Source organism: Brachypodium distachyon, chromosome 3, assembly GCF_000005505.3.
Source record: "Brachypodium distachyon strain Bd21 chromosome 3, Brachypodium_distachyon_v3.0, whole genome shotgun sequence".
Lineage (NCBI taxonomy): Eukaryota > Viridiplantae > Streptophyta > Magnoliopsida > Poales > Poaceae > Brachypodium > Brachypodium distachyon.
Window position 1 is genome coordinate 27,455,325 of NC_016133.3, and position 14,475 is coordinate 27,469,799.

Consider the following 14,475-nt stretch of genomic DNA (forward strand, 5'->3'; position numbering starts at 1 on the left):
ACCAGTTCTTGGAGGAAATCAAAACTCTTCCATCATTCAAACAAAAATTCATAAACTCCCCATGGAAGGGAATGAATAAAATCATGGTCTCAATCATCTATGCTTTCATGCAATTTATATTACAAAAAGGTGTGTTGCTTCAACATTGATTTGATCATGGTATCTACCACATCAAGAACTACTGTAACATATATATGACCTCGGATAAACATTTTTAACATTGACTTGACAAGTCATGGTATCTACCACATCAAGAATAAACATATATATGACCTTCCATAAATCGCAAGCACAACTAACCTCCATCTGCCCGTTGCCGAGATGCGTCTTGATTTTACATCTTGGCATGCTAAACGATCAAAGAATTTACCAGCCAAACGAAGACTCTTAGAATCTTGGCAAATGGCCTGTCTCTCTCGTCCTCTGATTAGCTAGCTAGCTCTTATAATAGTTCTCTTTACCTACTCCAATTGTTTCTCACTGTTGTTCTACTGTCTCCATGCCGATGTAACAGACCTATGGATACTAGAATTTGAACAGCTTATTGTGTACTTTCAGCACTAGCCGGCACGTCAACGAGACTCTTGTCATGGTCCTGCGGAAGGTGCCACTTCGCTCAGGGCCAGCAGGCTCCTCTGCATTCCTTTGACTGTAGTCAGAGCTTAAATTCTTGAATTCTGGGCACTGTGAGATATTTGCAACCTGTAGAATGTAAATGATGCAGAGTGTTAATTTGTTCATATTCGGGGACTCGGAGCAATTTGTTGAGTAGGTAAATGTTTTACCTTGTCTAGATTATGTAGCTCGTTATCTTGTATGCCGTGCAGGTAGTCTGCAGATGTCATGAACATTCATAACTTCATTTGGAGAAGGTTGTCATTTGGAAAAGGTTGTTCTAGCTAATTCAGGAAAGAAATCACAGGACTAACCTGTATAAGCCTGATCTTTGAATATCAACAGGCTGCAGGGCATCAGTGCAATTGATGAAGACACAGGAGCAGCTTCCTTTGCGCCTTCAACCTCATGGGAATCATTGCACTCCTCCAATTCATCAGAGTGTATGTTTGGGGTATCTGTATGTTCCTGCCCTCTGAGCTTCCCGTGTGGTATGAAATCAATCACAACTGGTGAAGCAAGGGATATGATAGCAACAACAGGGAAATAGGCAGGACCATCTTGGTGTGGCTGATGGCGCAACATTATTGTACTTCAGTGAAGAGCAAACCTTAAAATGTAGCAAAGAAAATGAACAATAAGGAGGTCGTGATTACTAACCATGATCCCTTGATTAGGATGATACTCATTTATCAGCACATGATTGATTGCTGAAGGAAATAAACCAGTCCATTGGGAGATTCTGTTGGTTATCTTTATTAGCCATGGAGGCACTGCAGTACGAGAAGAATAAACATGAATTTCGAAGCTAAAACTGATGGGTACTTGATAAAGACAATAAGGAGCGCATAGTGTATGGATATGTAACATCTAAGCACATCCGTAGTGACTGAGAAACATATACTGCCTCCGTCCTATATTAAGTGAGTCAAATTTGTCCAAATATGGATGTATCTATGCCTTAAAGGCGTCTAGAAACATGTAATAGAAAGTAACTTAATATGGGACGGAGGGAGTAATTGGTTTCTTCTGTAAAACCATTAATTTGAACTGGGTGGCAGGCAAAATTCATACATGAAAAGCACGTAACAGTTAGTACTGGACAGTGGACACACACCCGTAAACCTTAAATAATGCAGTGCCAAAAGAAATACTGTTTCTGAAGAAAAAACATGCAAATCCTATTGTGGAGAATTACAACTTGCAAACAAATTAAACAAAGGAGCCGCACCATAATTTATAACAAAATTAACAGAAAGATATAATGAAGCCTTTTTCTAAAAAAAAAGATATAATGAAGGATAATAAAAATTCCTTTTGATTTTTCTCCAATTGAGAACACAAGTTTTCACTCACATGCCGAAGGAATTGATTGTAATCAGAATGAGAATATGTGTTGTCTTACCAAGCTTGTTACAAATCCTATAAATGACCCAGAAAAAACACATAGGGATACCTGATCGTAATCACAAAATTATGCTAAACACTATAGATCTTGATTAGTACTCACATGCCTGCGGTAGTAGACCCTTCTCATGCACCACTCCTCCTGCACAGTTCACCCATAGTCAATACCTTGCCGGCATCAAGAAAAAGAAAGATATATAAAAGTTTCACGGCAAGGATTTAGGAGCGGCATGTAAGATAAGGCAGACCCCAGTTCTGCAGTCTCCGGTTCTTCAAAGTCTTCCACTTGGGCGCCGGCGCCTGGTAAATCTGCAAAGGAAGTCGCCACCAGCGCATCAAACCGCAAGAACATGAGAGGGATGAACAAAAGAAGGGAAACAAAGCAGTGGATCCCGTGAGCAGTAGAGAAGATAAGATTAGTCTAGTACATGGTGGAGGAGCTGGGACTGCTCCGTTTGGGAGATGAAGTCCGGCACGTAGAGGACTGTGGGGACGGAGCCGACGGCGTAGTCCCCGGGGCTCCTCAGGGACAACGCCGACGAGGGGTTCTCCTTGTCCTCCGCCGCCGCTTCTTGGGTCCTCCTGTCCTCCATTGCTGCTTGGAGCCGAGGAGGATGCCCGTTCTGGGTTCCGCGTACGACGCTGGAACGAGTTGTGTCCCGTGGGCCGTTTGGTGTGGGCCTTAGCCATTGGGCGGTTGGGCCTGGTTAGGTTTGCTCGAGGAAAGAAGTCCATATTTCATCGTCAAATGTCACTTCCGTGACACATAACCCACTGAGCTCGAAAACCGGTTATTTAGACTTCTGAAATTCATAATACCATTTAAATTACCCCTAAGAGATTTTAGAGCCTACGTGAAAGATTTAGGACGGTTTAGGGACTGATTAGACGATTTGACTTTTTTTGACTTGAAGACATGGTCAAGGCTGTTAATTCCCGTCTCTTCTTCCTATAGCTCGTCACCCCAATTTCTCCTCGTGCTAACCCTGAAAATCGAAAGCCCCAAATTTGGCGGACGGGCTCAGACCGGAGACCATGCAGGCGGTGGTGCGCTGCTCCGCTTGCAGCAGGCCGTGCACTTCCTTGTCGCCGACACCGAGATCCACCTCGCCGTGCACCACTTCGGCTGCCGCAAGGACGCGCACGCGCCAACGCCGGTGTGAGCAGCCAGCGCCTGGCCGACAATCGGTATGAGGATGACATCGCCGAATTTGGGGCGACGAGCTACGGGAAGAAGAGACGGGAATTAACAGCCTTGGCCACGTCATCAAGTAAAGAAAAAGTCAAATCGCCTAATCAGCCCTTAAACCGTCCTAAATGTGCCACGTAGGATCTAAAACCATTTAGGGGGTTATTTAAATGGTATTAAAGATTTCAGGGGTCTAAATAACCGGTTTTCGAGTTCAGGGGTTATGCGTCCAGGCAAGTGACATTTGAGAGTGAAATATGGACTTCTTTCTATAATAAATTTAGATAAATATAACCATCTATTAAATTTGGATGGACTGATCAAGAACCAACCATCTGAGCTCAGTTTGTGGTCCGTCTATTGTAATTGATACTTATGGTTGTGTAATCTGGGAATAGCGTCGTGGGAAGTGAATCAAGCCCGAGAAGCCAACGACAACTGAGCTCTGTTCGACTCGGTGGAGCTTGGTCTCTCTCGTGATTAATACACGCTACACGTACGCACTGAGCCCGGAACTGGTACGTATTTCTAGCTGTTGAGATCGATGGTCCACATTTGTGTTCAGGCTTTCGACACCATCGCGTCACCGACACCTATATACATTTGTCGGTTGGAACATGGAAGGGACCGTGCGTTTACTCAAGTCAAAGAAGGCGGACAATAAGCCAGGAGCCCAGGACAGCGTATATACGCGCATCTACCTGCCACCGCTGGCGCTGGGCGCTGTAGGAGTACAATTTACAGCGGAAACAGATAGAACAGTACTGTGATCACGACCCCTTCGCTGCCTTACTTCCAGCAGGAATGCAATTAGTACTGTATGTATATTACTCCTGTTAAATCCCATATGCAAATCTGCCATGAAAACTCTTCTTTCTAATTAATTTGGAGTTATCATTGAGGTTTGGAATCAGTATTACTCGTACGTACGTGCACACATGCCAGTGTTGTGCTGTCCGATGTCTCCGAGGAACCAACACAGGGGTCACGCAGCTAATGATAGATGTATTAGGGGACCAAACCATGTGGCTGCCAACCACTAAACTCATCTCACTGTTCCAAATCATGCACATCCTTGCAAAACTTGCAGATATCCCCAATGATTCACCTCGCACATATATATTGCAAGATAAAAAAATAAAACTTCATGCGCCAGATCTGCAGCAAAGACAACAAAAGTAAAGTATGTTATAGACTCTAGAGGAGGAAAGGAACATGAATATGCAGGATCCTGTCTTATTACCTCGCGAGGTCACGAGTCCTGATTGGCACCATCACATCGCTGTAACGTGTACGGATTTACACTTGCGTTTTGCGTAGATGTACAGACAGAGCAACTTTTTTTTTAGATCTCCATACCGAGTAGCATTCCACAATCTCCAGCCGAAAGAAGAAGAAAAAACATCGCACCACAAACAGCATATCAGCGTCAGCGTTTGTTGTCGGTTTTGGACTTTGATTCAAGAAAAACTCACAGACCACGCCTGCAAGCCAGCGATTGCAGAGCTACCAATTTATTCCCCCAAACTTGTCCTATCACACTACTCATTTATGTTCGTGGAACAAACCAAAAACTTAATGTCTGCCTTTGCTCATTTTAGAGTGAAGGGCTGACGGGAGAGTAGGAAGAAAGAGCCATGGTCTTTTTAGCGAAAAGATGTCCATCTTGGCACCTGACATGTCGGTCTAAATAGACACGTCAGCATGAGGCACGCGACCGAACCATTTAAGACATGCGCTGAACCACTTACGAAAGAATTGGAAATCAAACGTGTAGTTTTAAAAAATTAAGAATAAATTGGGACCTTAGCAAAAGAATCGTTTTCTTTTTTCTTTGCCAGAACACACAAAAACTTAAAAGTGGTTTAGCACTTTGACACTGACAGATCACATGTTAAGATTTGGTAAAAAGAGTTAGATATAAATATTTTCATATCTTCTAAAACATGTTGTGTTACTTGTGTATAGTTTCTCTATAAAACGCAAGAACAATTGTATATGTAGCAACGCCGAGCCACTCACATGAGAGGAAGGGGAGCTAACCAATCCGAGTTCATCGTCGTCATGCATCATGCATGAGACCATGATCCATGATTGACATGGCCCCATTGGCACCACCCAGCTCTAGCTGAGCTCTCACAGTACAGTACACACACTTGCTGCGTTTGTTTAAAGGCGAAAGATTCTGACAGCCAGCGGTGGAGGGATGCACTCCACGTTCAGACCGTCCCGCCCGCACATGCGCCATTGCTCCGCACAGCAGCTCGCCTTGATCGGTTGACTGACACGTTGTACTGCTGCTGTTTCGAGCTGCAACTGCGCGCGCGGCCGGCGTGGTTGGTTGGTTGGATGGTTGGTGATTGCGATGCGCGCGGCAGCTTCGCATGGAATGGTCTTCTTCTTCTTCCTCCTCATCCTCGCTGACGCCTGTGCTGGCTCTATATAATTCTGTTCCTCAGTTCCTCTACTGTCGTATGACGCGATTTGAGTGGTGGATAATTGAGTTGGGCTTGCTTGCTGATTAAGGTCGGCAATGGGGAAGGCGGGGAGGTGGCTGAGGAGCTTATTGGCAGGGAAGAAGGACAGCGGCGGCAGGAAGGGGGAGAAGAAGGGACAGCAGTACTGTGACGACGCGACGCCTTTGCCCGAGCTGCTGCCGGCGGCCCCGAGGGACAAGAAGCGCTGGAGCTTCCGGAGGCCGGCGCCGGCGCCGGGGAAGGCCACGGCGGCGGCGGCGTTGTCGCTGTCGTCGACGCCGGAGCCGAGCGTGTCCGGCGCCGCGGCAGGCGGTGTTCTGTCGGTGTCGGTGTCGGAGCGCGAGCTTGAGCAGAGCAAGCACGCCGTGGCGGTGGCCGTAGCGACCGCGGCGGCCGCCGACGCCGCGGCGGCGGCGGTGATTCGCCTGACGGCTGCGGAGGAGGACCTGTGGGCGAGTCCCGTCGAGGAGGCCGCCGCAGCCAGGATCCAGGCCACCTTCCGAGGATACCTGGTAAGCTTGATCATGCATCCCAGCCTTGTGTCCAGCATAATGATTAATGAGATTAACTCAATTAGTTATTTCTAAGGGACAATGAGATTACTTTGTATCCAGCTTAATTAGCTTGACTCAATTCTATGTTGCTGCAACATGACAATGAGAAAAAACGAATTCTATTTCTAACGTTTGGGTTTCTTTTGGTTCATGCAAATAACGGACCGTTTTGATCTGCATTAGTGTGGCCTGTTATGGGATATCAACTGAAATTTCGTACTAGTTGTAATCCTAAAGTGTATTCGAGATTCCTTGAAAAAAAAAGTATATTTGAGATAGTTGACGGAAACTTAAAAACTGTTGAGACGAATGTGCTCTGGCAGTTGTGCTCTTGCAATCTTCAGACTTGGGACAAGAACCTGAACTGTCCCCTTGCAATAGCAAAAGTACCCATTTTCTTCTACTCGGCAATATTTCTGAAGTGTACTAGCAGTTGATGCATATATACTCCTGCACGTACGCGGCGTGAATCTGAACAGACGCAGACGCAATCTCACAAATTAAGGCGCGCACAGAATCTGAATACATGATGCCATGCTGCAGGCAAGGAAGGCTCTGTGCGCGCTGAGGGGCCTGGTGAAGCTGCAGGCGCTGATCCGGGGCCACCTGGTGCGGAAGCAGGCCAGCGCGACGCTCCGCCGCATGCAGGCCCTCCTCATGGCGCAGACCCGCCTCCGCGCGCAGCGGATGCGCATGCTCGACTACGACCATGCCCCCGCGCCCGAACGCCGCTCGCCGCAGCACCCCAGGCGCCGCCGCTCCTACGTAATACCCTCCCGCGCTTCGATTTCATTGATCATCGTGCAATGCGTGCCTATTAACTGACAATTGATGTGCGAATGCGTGCGTGATGGGTGCAGGAGATGGACAGGTCCGGCGAGGAGCACGCCAAGATCGTGGAGATGGACAGCGGGGAGCCGCCGCGGCGCGGGCGGAACAGCTGCTCCTACGTGGGGGCGAGCGACAACCGCCGCAGAGGGGCAGAGTACAACCACGCGGGCGGCCAGTGCTCCCCGGCCCCATCTTCGTCCGCGGCGTTCACCGAGTTCACGACGAGCCCGCCACGCGCCGCTGCCTACTTCGAGGAATTCGAGCCGGCGACGGCGCGCGTGAGCAGCCCGTACGTCGTGGGCGACGAGGAGGAGTCGTCGGCGTCGGAGCTCTTCTTCCCCAACTACATGGCCAACACGCAGTCGTCGCGCGCGCGCGCCAAGGCCCGGTCCCAGAGCGCGCCCAGGCAGAGGTCTGACGACTCGCCCTCCAGGCCGCTGGAGCGGCAGCCCAGCCGTCGCCGCGGCGGGGCGGCGCCGGTGCCCAGGAGCGCCAAGATGATGCAGCGGTCGTCGTCGCACGTCGGCGTGCCGGCCTCTTCGTCCTCCGCGTACGCGCAGTACCAGCACTACTACCCGTGGTCGCTGAAGCTGGACCGCTCCAGCGCCTCGCTCAAGGACAGCGAGTGCGGCTCCACCAGCTCCGTCCTCACCGCCGCCACCACCGTCGGATACTGCCGCTCCCTCGTCGGATTCGAGGTGCGCCCACCATCAATCTTGACCACATACATACCGAAACAGAAGGCTGACAGTTCTGTTCGATTTTCTGCATTTGATCGCTGACTGACAAGAATATCTTGGTCCTCTTTCCGACCGGCTGTTTCAGGCGCACAGAAGCCAGTACTGAGTTCTTGGCAGCCGTAACAAAAACGAGTGGCGGGTGGCAGCTCAAGTGCCGAGATACTAATCCTGCCGACTGCACATGTGCCATGTCAATCAAATGTTCCAAAGAATTAAAGGCGCGACATGGCTTTGGTTTGGTAGTGATACAATTTCTAGCAGTGGTTCAGTAAGCAATGTTTTCACACATGACACATCTATTGCAGTGTTTCAGTACGCGACATGTCAACTCTATTCGTACCACATCAGATGATCAGAGGTGTGTGATGTGATAATAGACACACACACATGTATGCATGCTTTCACTCGTGCCTAATTCTCCAAACTCATATGCATAGTTTCACACCAGTAGGTGCAGACAAGTAACCCGAATAACACGGAATTATCGATCCATGTCTAATTTTCAGAGGGACAAATACTTTGGCCCTCGCGAGGGAGCAAGGCCTAATTTTTCAGAATTTTGGTAATTTCAGTGGGCCTTGGAATTTTAGCATTTCGGTTAAAAAATTCAGTTTTACTACACTTTGAGCCCAACATGAAATAGTTTACGTAAACTTGCTCCAACATAAAATCCAGTATGCCCTTTTCCTTTTCTATTGAGAGTTGAGTAATTGACTTGTTTACTTTGTGCTAGACAAATTTTGCTATACTTTTGATAATATTTGGTGAAATTTCAAACACCAAAATCCGTAAGAGTTTCTGAAATTTTGGTCATTTCGGTGGGTACCAAAATTTTGTAGATTTTTTTTAAAACCTTGCCCATGAGTTGTGAGCCTATAGCAAACACGAGCCATCAGTTTAGCCAGCATTACCCAATTGGACCGCCGTTATCTAGGGATACCAGTCCAGTACCGCAAATGGCAAAACAAGGAGCGGAAGGGGATCGAGGGCCACCTCAAGAAAAAACTTAGTGATTGGAAAGGAAAACTCCTGTCATATGGAGATCACTCGGTTCTAGTAAATTCGGTGCGTACCATCTTCCCTATGTTCTGCCATTTTTCGAGATTTCCGTTGGGGTTCTAGCAAATTCGGTGCTTATCCGCTCATGGTTTTTTGGCAAAGCAGTGAACACATGTGTAAATATTATCTGCAGTCCTTGGGACCAAGAAGGTCTTGAGATTAAAAGAAGAGGCAAGAATCGCAAAAAAAATAGAAAAAAAATAGGACTCCATTCACATCCAGAGAGAAAATCGTCTCTTTTACGTGTGAGTCCAGGCTCGAGAGAGAAGAGTTGTCCCTTGTTAAGCTGTTAGGTATGGTGAAATCATCAACAAGTAAAATCTCTGTGATATGAGTTTTCATCCCAATCTCCACACGTACGGCGACACCAGAACACAGATTCACACATCAGGTAAGCTCTGAGGACAAGAGAGGCCGGCGGGAATGCTGCGAAGGTAGGCGCTTCGGCGTGAAGAGATGCAACAACGACTGCTCGATCTCCGTTGCTCATCATTAATTCTCTAGTCGTCAGTCAGCAGTGTCCACCATTTTTCTGAAGAAATTGGTCGTATTATTCTGCAGTCCGCGCCATGCTCACGCACAGCACCAGTGCACAGAAGCTTCTCGACATTGTTGTCCGCACTGCAGCACCTAAACGGCTTTATTATACAGTAGCTTCCAAAAGGAACGAACTGAAATCCCCGAAGCATCGGCTGACTATCCTGGGGCGTCCACGTACGCCCCCACGCGTGCCGGGCACAGTCTCGCGCACCCTCCTAGCCTGCCGCGGTCACCGTTGATTGATTTATTCTGCGGGCTGGCTCTCGTCCGGTGCCTTCCATGGTTGGACACTGGCACCTAATTGCCTACCACTCATACGATCTCCGTCGATGGGTCGCAAGAGTCTACTCCTACGAACTCTATCCCGAAAAGCTCCCACAAACTATAATAAAAGACGTACGGGAATTGAATCGAATCACTACTCTCTATCAGGTGCCCGCTGCAGCCAGCTAGCTCGGTGCCAAGCACGGCACACGGGCCAGGGGCCAGGGGCCATCGCGGCGTAGTTTGTTCCGTCGTCATCAGGGAAAGGCTGGATCCGTGGACCGCGCTACCTGTAGGCACTACTTTGATGAATATCTCAGACGACTCAGCAGCATATCGCGTACAAGTCAAAATGATGGACGTGCTGGTCAGGTCGTCGTCGTGACGCCCGAGAAGAAATGAATGATTCGACATGGACGCGGCGACACGCGCGCCGGCCGGCTGGGCTGGCCTTCACGGGTCACTTTCGCTTGAAGCATCGCAAGCTGCATGCGTGAGAGAGAGTGCAGGCCGGCGGCGGTGGCTTAGCTCTGAGCTCGCTACGTGCCGAATCTACGGTTCGACTTGGACAGCTGCGCTTTGCCCTTTGCCTTTGGTACTACGTACAGCTGCTTAAGTTGAGCAGGGAGCGGTGGCGGCTGGGCCAAAGTGGAAGATCGTTTAACGCCCACTCCCGTGAATGAATGACTCGTGACTCTCCCACTGTCGTGTGCATGCATTCGATCTGGTGTATGTATCAATCAACGTGTCTGCATTTTAAAAACGCACCGAGTCAGCAAGTTGCGTAAGCACAAAACCGAGACAAGTCACAACCAATGTTTTGATATGAAAAATACTAATGTGCGGGCACAAACCTTCATGACAGAGTACTGTTATATTTAGCACGAAAACTATGCGTCCTCCTCTCCCAAAGTGCAATAATATTAATATCCCGGTCCCCTGCTTTCGCTCGGAACTTTAGACATTTGTTTGAAGAGGTAATTGCACAAGTAGCTCAACAATTTGAGAGGTGACAGTAATTTAGTCTAACAAATTGTAAAGTGAGCAAAATTAGTCCAAAAACTTGTAATACGGATTGGTTAGACGACATCCGGGCCAATCATACTTGACACGTGGCCTGTTTACCGTTGTTTCTTTTCGCGAACCTCCCCCCCCCCCCCCACCCCCAGAAGATTGCGTACTATTCCTCCAGCCAGAACACCTCGTGGTAAAGAATAATACAATCCCCCCTTTCTTCTGCACGGTCGACCGAAATCCTAACCCTAGAAAATCAACCGAAACCACCCCAATCGTCCGAGAAGAGCTGTCAGGGCGTGAGAACAAGGAAGAAGACGAACCAACCATATTGTGGTGATTCATCATTCCATTGATGGATCGGCGCGCCGACGAGTTGATTGGCCGCCGCGTTGTTGTTGTCTAGGAGGCGCGCGAAATCGCCGCAGAGGAAGGGAGACGAAACTGTATGTCTGTTGTTCGAGGTGGAAATGAAGAGTTCTATTGTCGTGAGGGCCATTAAAAAAAACGGTTTGGCAAAAGCAGCAAAACTAATCCGTGAAACATTAAAAAATATGGGAGGCTTTTCCACAAATTTGCAAATCGCCCGGCTAGAACCCCTAGAGCACCTCACGTGTCCAATCAGACTAATCCGGGTTGCTGAGGACTAATTTTTCTCATTTTGATTGTTGGATACAATGCCCGGCTCTCAAGTTCCCACCTCTCAAGTGGTGGCCGGTGCAGTTACCTCTTGTTTGAACTGTAGCTAGGTAGCCGTGACGGCCGGAACAGAGTCGATCTTGACTCTCACGATCCGTGCACTTTTTCCGACCAGTTTCAACGGAAGGAAATACTACATGCATGTCCTGCTCGATCGTTGAGCCCGTGGACCACGCTATACCTAGGGAGGGGGCACCGCACCGCACGTACGAGATGGGGCGATGCGTCAGGTCCGCGTCGTGACGCCCCGCCGAGCCGAAACCAATGATTCGATTTCCGGCCGGACGGCTCCGGTCCAGTCCAGTCCTGTTCTTCACGGGCATGAAAAGTTGACCTCGCGGGTGTACGTGGAGGCCAACCGAGCAGGTGCCGGATATACGGTTAGGCTTGGACATCGGCAGCCTCTCCTTTGATTTCACGATCGCTGCATGCCTGCATAGTGTCCAAAAATGGCTCCTTGCATGTACGAAAGAAAAGCAGGGGAGGGCCGTAGGCCGTAGCGGCATATCAGGATCTTGCAGATTGGTGACGGAACCTGGTAGCCGAGCGATATAAAACCCAACGACGAGAAAAGTCGCCGTGAAAGCCTAAAATACCCCACTGGCACACTCCGCCAGGAAAGGAGGTGGTTTGCGTTGTTGTGGCGTTGATTTTTGTCACTCTGGAGTCTGGACTCTGGACGCGCGGGCAGGGGAGGCGATGCACATGCAGGGTCTGCTCTGCGACTCTGCGTCCGTTGAGAATGGGGGCACAAAAGCTTCAAACGCTGAGACAGAAGTCGAAATAAATAAAACCTCAGGCTTAAACAAGGTTTTGTGGGTGGCCTAAAGTTTTGGAAAACCGGATGTTGGTTGTACACGTAAGGAATATAATTGTATTACAACATTATTGAGAAGATTCCTAATTTTTCAATCAAAAGATTAAGATTAAATTTTGTGTGCGTTAATTTCTGAAATAAAACAGATTAATTAGATATTATGGGCCCTAATTTCTCGGATGAACGTGAGAGCACCTACAATCATCGACAACTGTAAATCAAGAGACACTTAAAAGAAAGATTGCATTGTGGGATTATCAGAATAATCAGAAGGTACTGATTGATCCATCTATATTAGAAATATTTATCAACATCATCCATGTGTCTTCCTTTTCTAGATCGGTCTAGAGCAAACATTGCACGGGTGCATATCAGCATATCAAGGGACATCTTAAATCGATGAAGGCTGCCAAACAACACCTTCTGGGGCAGCGGATCGAGATGTACGTAACTGGAGGTAAAGATCGCTGACGGAGGAAGTGCTCGCCTCGTCCTCTTTGCAGCAGGTATTAACCATTCCGACATGATGTGAAAAAATAACCATATCCACACGGTTGGATGTGTCCAATGTTTTTTCTTCTCGTGCTCTCTCACTAGATTCATCTGGCAGGTGGTCGTTTGTGCATTCCGGTTTGTCTGACCTCTAAGAAACATAGTTTTAAAAACCGGACGGACTACCAGTGAACCGGAAGAAACCCAAACCAGAGACCTCACAAGTGTATTAAACGCACTGAACCGTCCCCGCCACCGAACCAAGAAATGGAAACCCGGCCGATTTTTCATAAAATTGGTGAACCGTACTATGTGAAAACTAGAAGAACCGTACGCTTTTTAATGTTACCCCTTCTTAGATTTTCTTTTTTGTGATGTAGTGGTAACTTTGGAAACAGAAGAAGAAAATGGTATCTCTAGGTTTTCCAGTTAATCTCGATCCACTCTATGAAATTGTAATGGGAATTGAATTATTATTCATATTGTGAAGTCTTAATTTTGCAATATACACTTTTTATCTGTTTATTGCAGCATTTGTGAAAAAAAATATTATGTATATCTTAAAAAAAGGACAGTGAACCGGTTAAACAACGGTTCGACCGGTAAAAGTCTGAACCAAGCATGAACGGTTCGATTTTTAAAACTATGCTGAGAAAGCAGATGATCTCTTTGGAGCATGGATCTCATCTTTTCCCGTTGATCATCGCCAAGCTGATTCTTTGTGGGAGAACAGTTGTGGCATGGACATCCTGGAAAACAAAAAGAATTGGTTTGCTTTAGACAGAAATTCGCTACTAGTCCTTTAATCATTGTTTTTTGCGAGTGGTCCTTTAATCATTTTTACTCTGTGTAAATCTCAGCTGGGCTATCTTGCAGAAAGAAAGCCATAAATGCTTGCAATGCGAGACATGCATGGACTCAAGCGACTACAACATTGCAAACAAGTGAAGCTGAGACATGGATGGACTCAAGCGACTACAACATTGCAAACAACCGAAGCTTATTCTGTTTTAGTCATCTTTGGAGATTTTGTTTCTGCTTCGAAAGGCGAATAGCCGTTTAAACTTTCTGGTATTTGGATGTTGTTTTCACAAGTTTTGGCCTTTTGGGTTGTTGTATCAAGCTATTTGTGCCAATTTCTTTAATAAAAATCGATAGGAAGACCAATTTTTCGAGGAAAAAAAGTGACGTGTCCTACTTACAAGTTCTATTAGGCCATGCCTAGCGCTCGACTCTTAGCGTTGCAACCAAGTAAAAAAGCTGACGTGGCGTTGCATTTAAGTAGAAAAACGAAGAAACCGTCTTTTACCGGAGATACGACCTCAACTCGTGAACATATGCAAAACAATCAATGCATAGATCCTGTGCGCCCTAGCTCCCACCTCCCTTCTCTCTCACTCGCCCCTGTGCTCCTCTCTCCCCGGTCTACTACCCAACAAGTTGCTCGTTCCAAGCAGCGAGCCACCGTCTCCTCCAAGCCAAAGCTCCGCCCGCTGTTGCATACTCCCAGGAGCAGCGACCAGATCATTACTGGAAGAGTTGATGGACGAGCCATGGCTGTTCCTGCTGTCCAGAACATCCTCCAAACGCCAGCTTTCCTCATGGACGTTGTTGTTCCTTTTATTTCCTATCTTTTCAGTTTTTCCTCTTTCAGAAATTCATACTCCACGAGCTGTCATCTTCAAATTCCTCTCTTCCACGTTCACCTAACGTCAATACAAATCTATTTTGTCAATTCATGAGTTCGACGGCCCTCCATCGAGTCCGGATCTAGCAA

General features: G+C 47.6%; 2 protein-coding genes across 3 annotated transcripts; one reads left to right on the top strand and one right to left on the bottom strand.

Moving 5' to 3' along the window:
- Positions 1–68: 68 nt before the first annotated feature.
- Positions 69–2,679, bottom strand: LOC100829211 (alpha-ketoglutarate-dependent dioxygenase alkB homolog 6). The gene is made up of 7 exons (XM_003573890.4): positions 2,451–2,679; positions 2,271–2,331; positions 2,126–2,164; positions 1,276–1,388; positions 930–1,185; positions 786–832; positions 69–702 (listed from the first exon to the last, which is right to left on the bottom strand). Exons 1-7 carry the CDS (start codon positions 2,613–2,615, stop codon positions 526–528), a joined length of 858 nt encoding a protein of 285 aa, XP_003573938.1. The 5' UTR covers positions 2,616–2,679; the 3' UTR covers positions 69–525.
- A 2,633-nt stretch (positions 2,680–5,312) lies between these two features.
- Positions 5,313–8,349, top strand: LOC100840017 (protein IQ-DOMAIN 14). Of its 2 annotated transcripts, XM_014900272.2 has the most exons (5): positions 5,313–5,603; positions 5,738–6,200; positions 6,786–7,007; positions 7,103–7,771; positions 7,899–8,349. In XM_014900272.2, exons 1-5 carry the CDS (start codon positions 5,596–5,598, stop codon positions 7,917–7,919), a joined length of 1,383 nt encoding a protein of 460 aa, XP_014755758.1. In that variant the 5' UTR covers positions 5,313–5,595; the 3' UTR covers positions 7,920–8,349. The 2 variants fall into 2 exon arrangements, with proteins under 2 accessions (XP_014755758.1, XP_003571792.2); XM_003571744.4 differs by having other exon boundaries at positions 5,317–6,200.
- Positions 8,350–14,475: the final 6,126 nt, after the last annotated feature.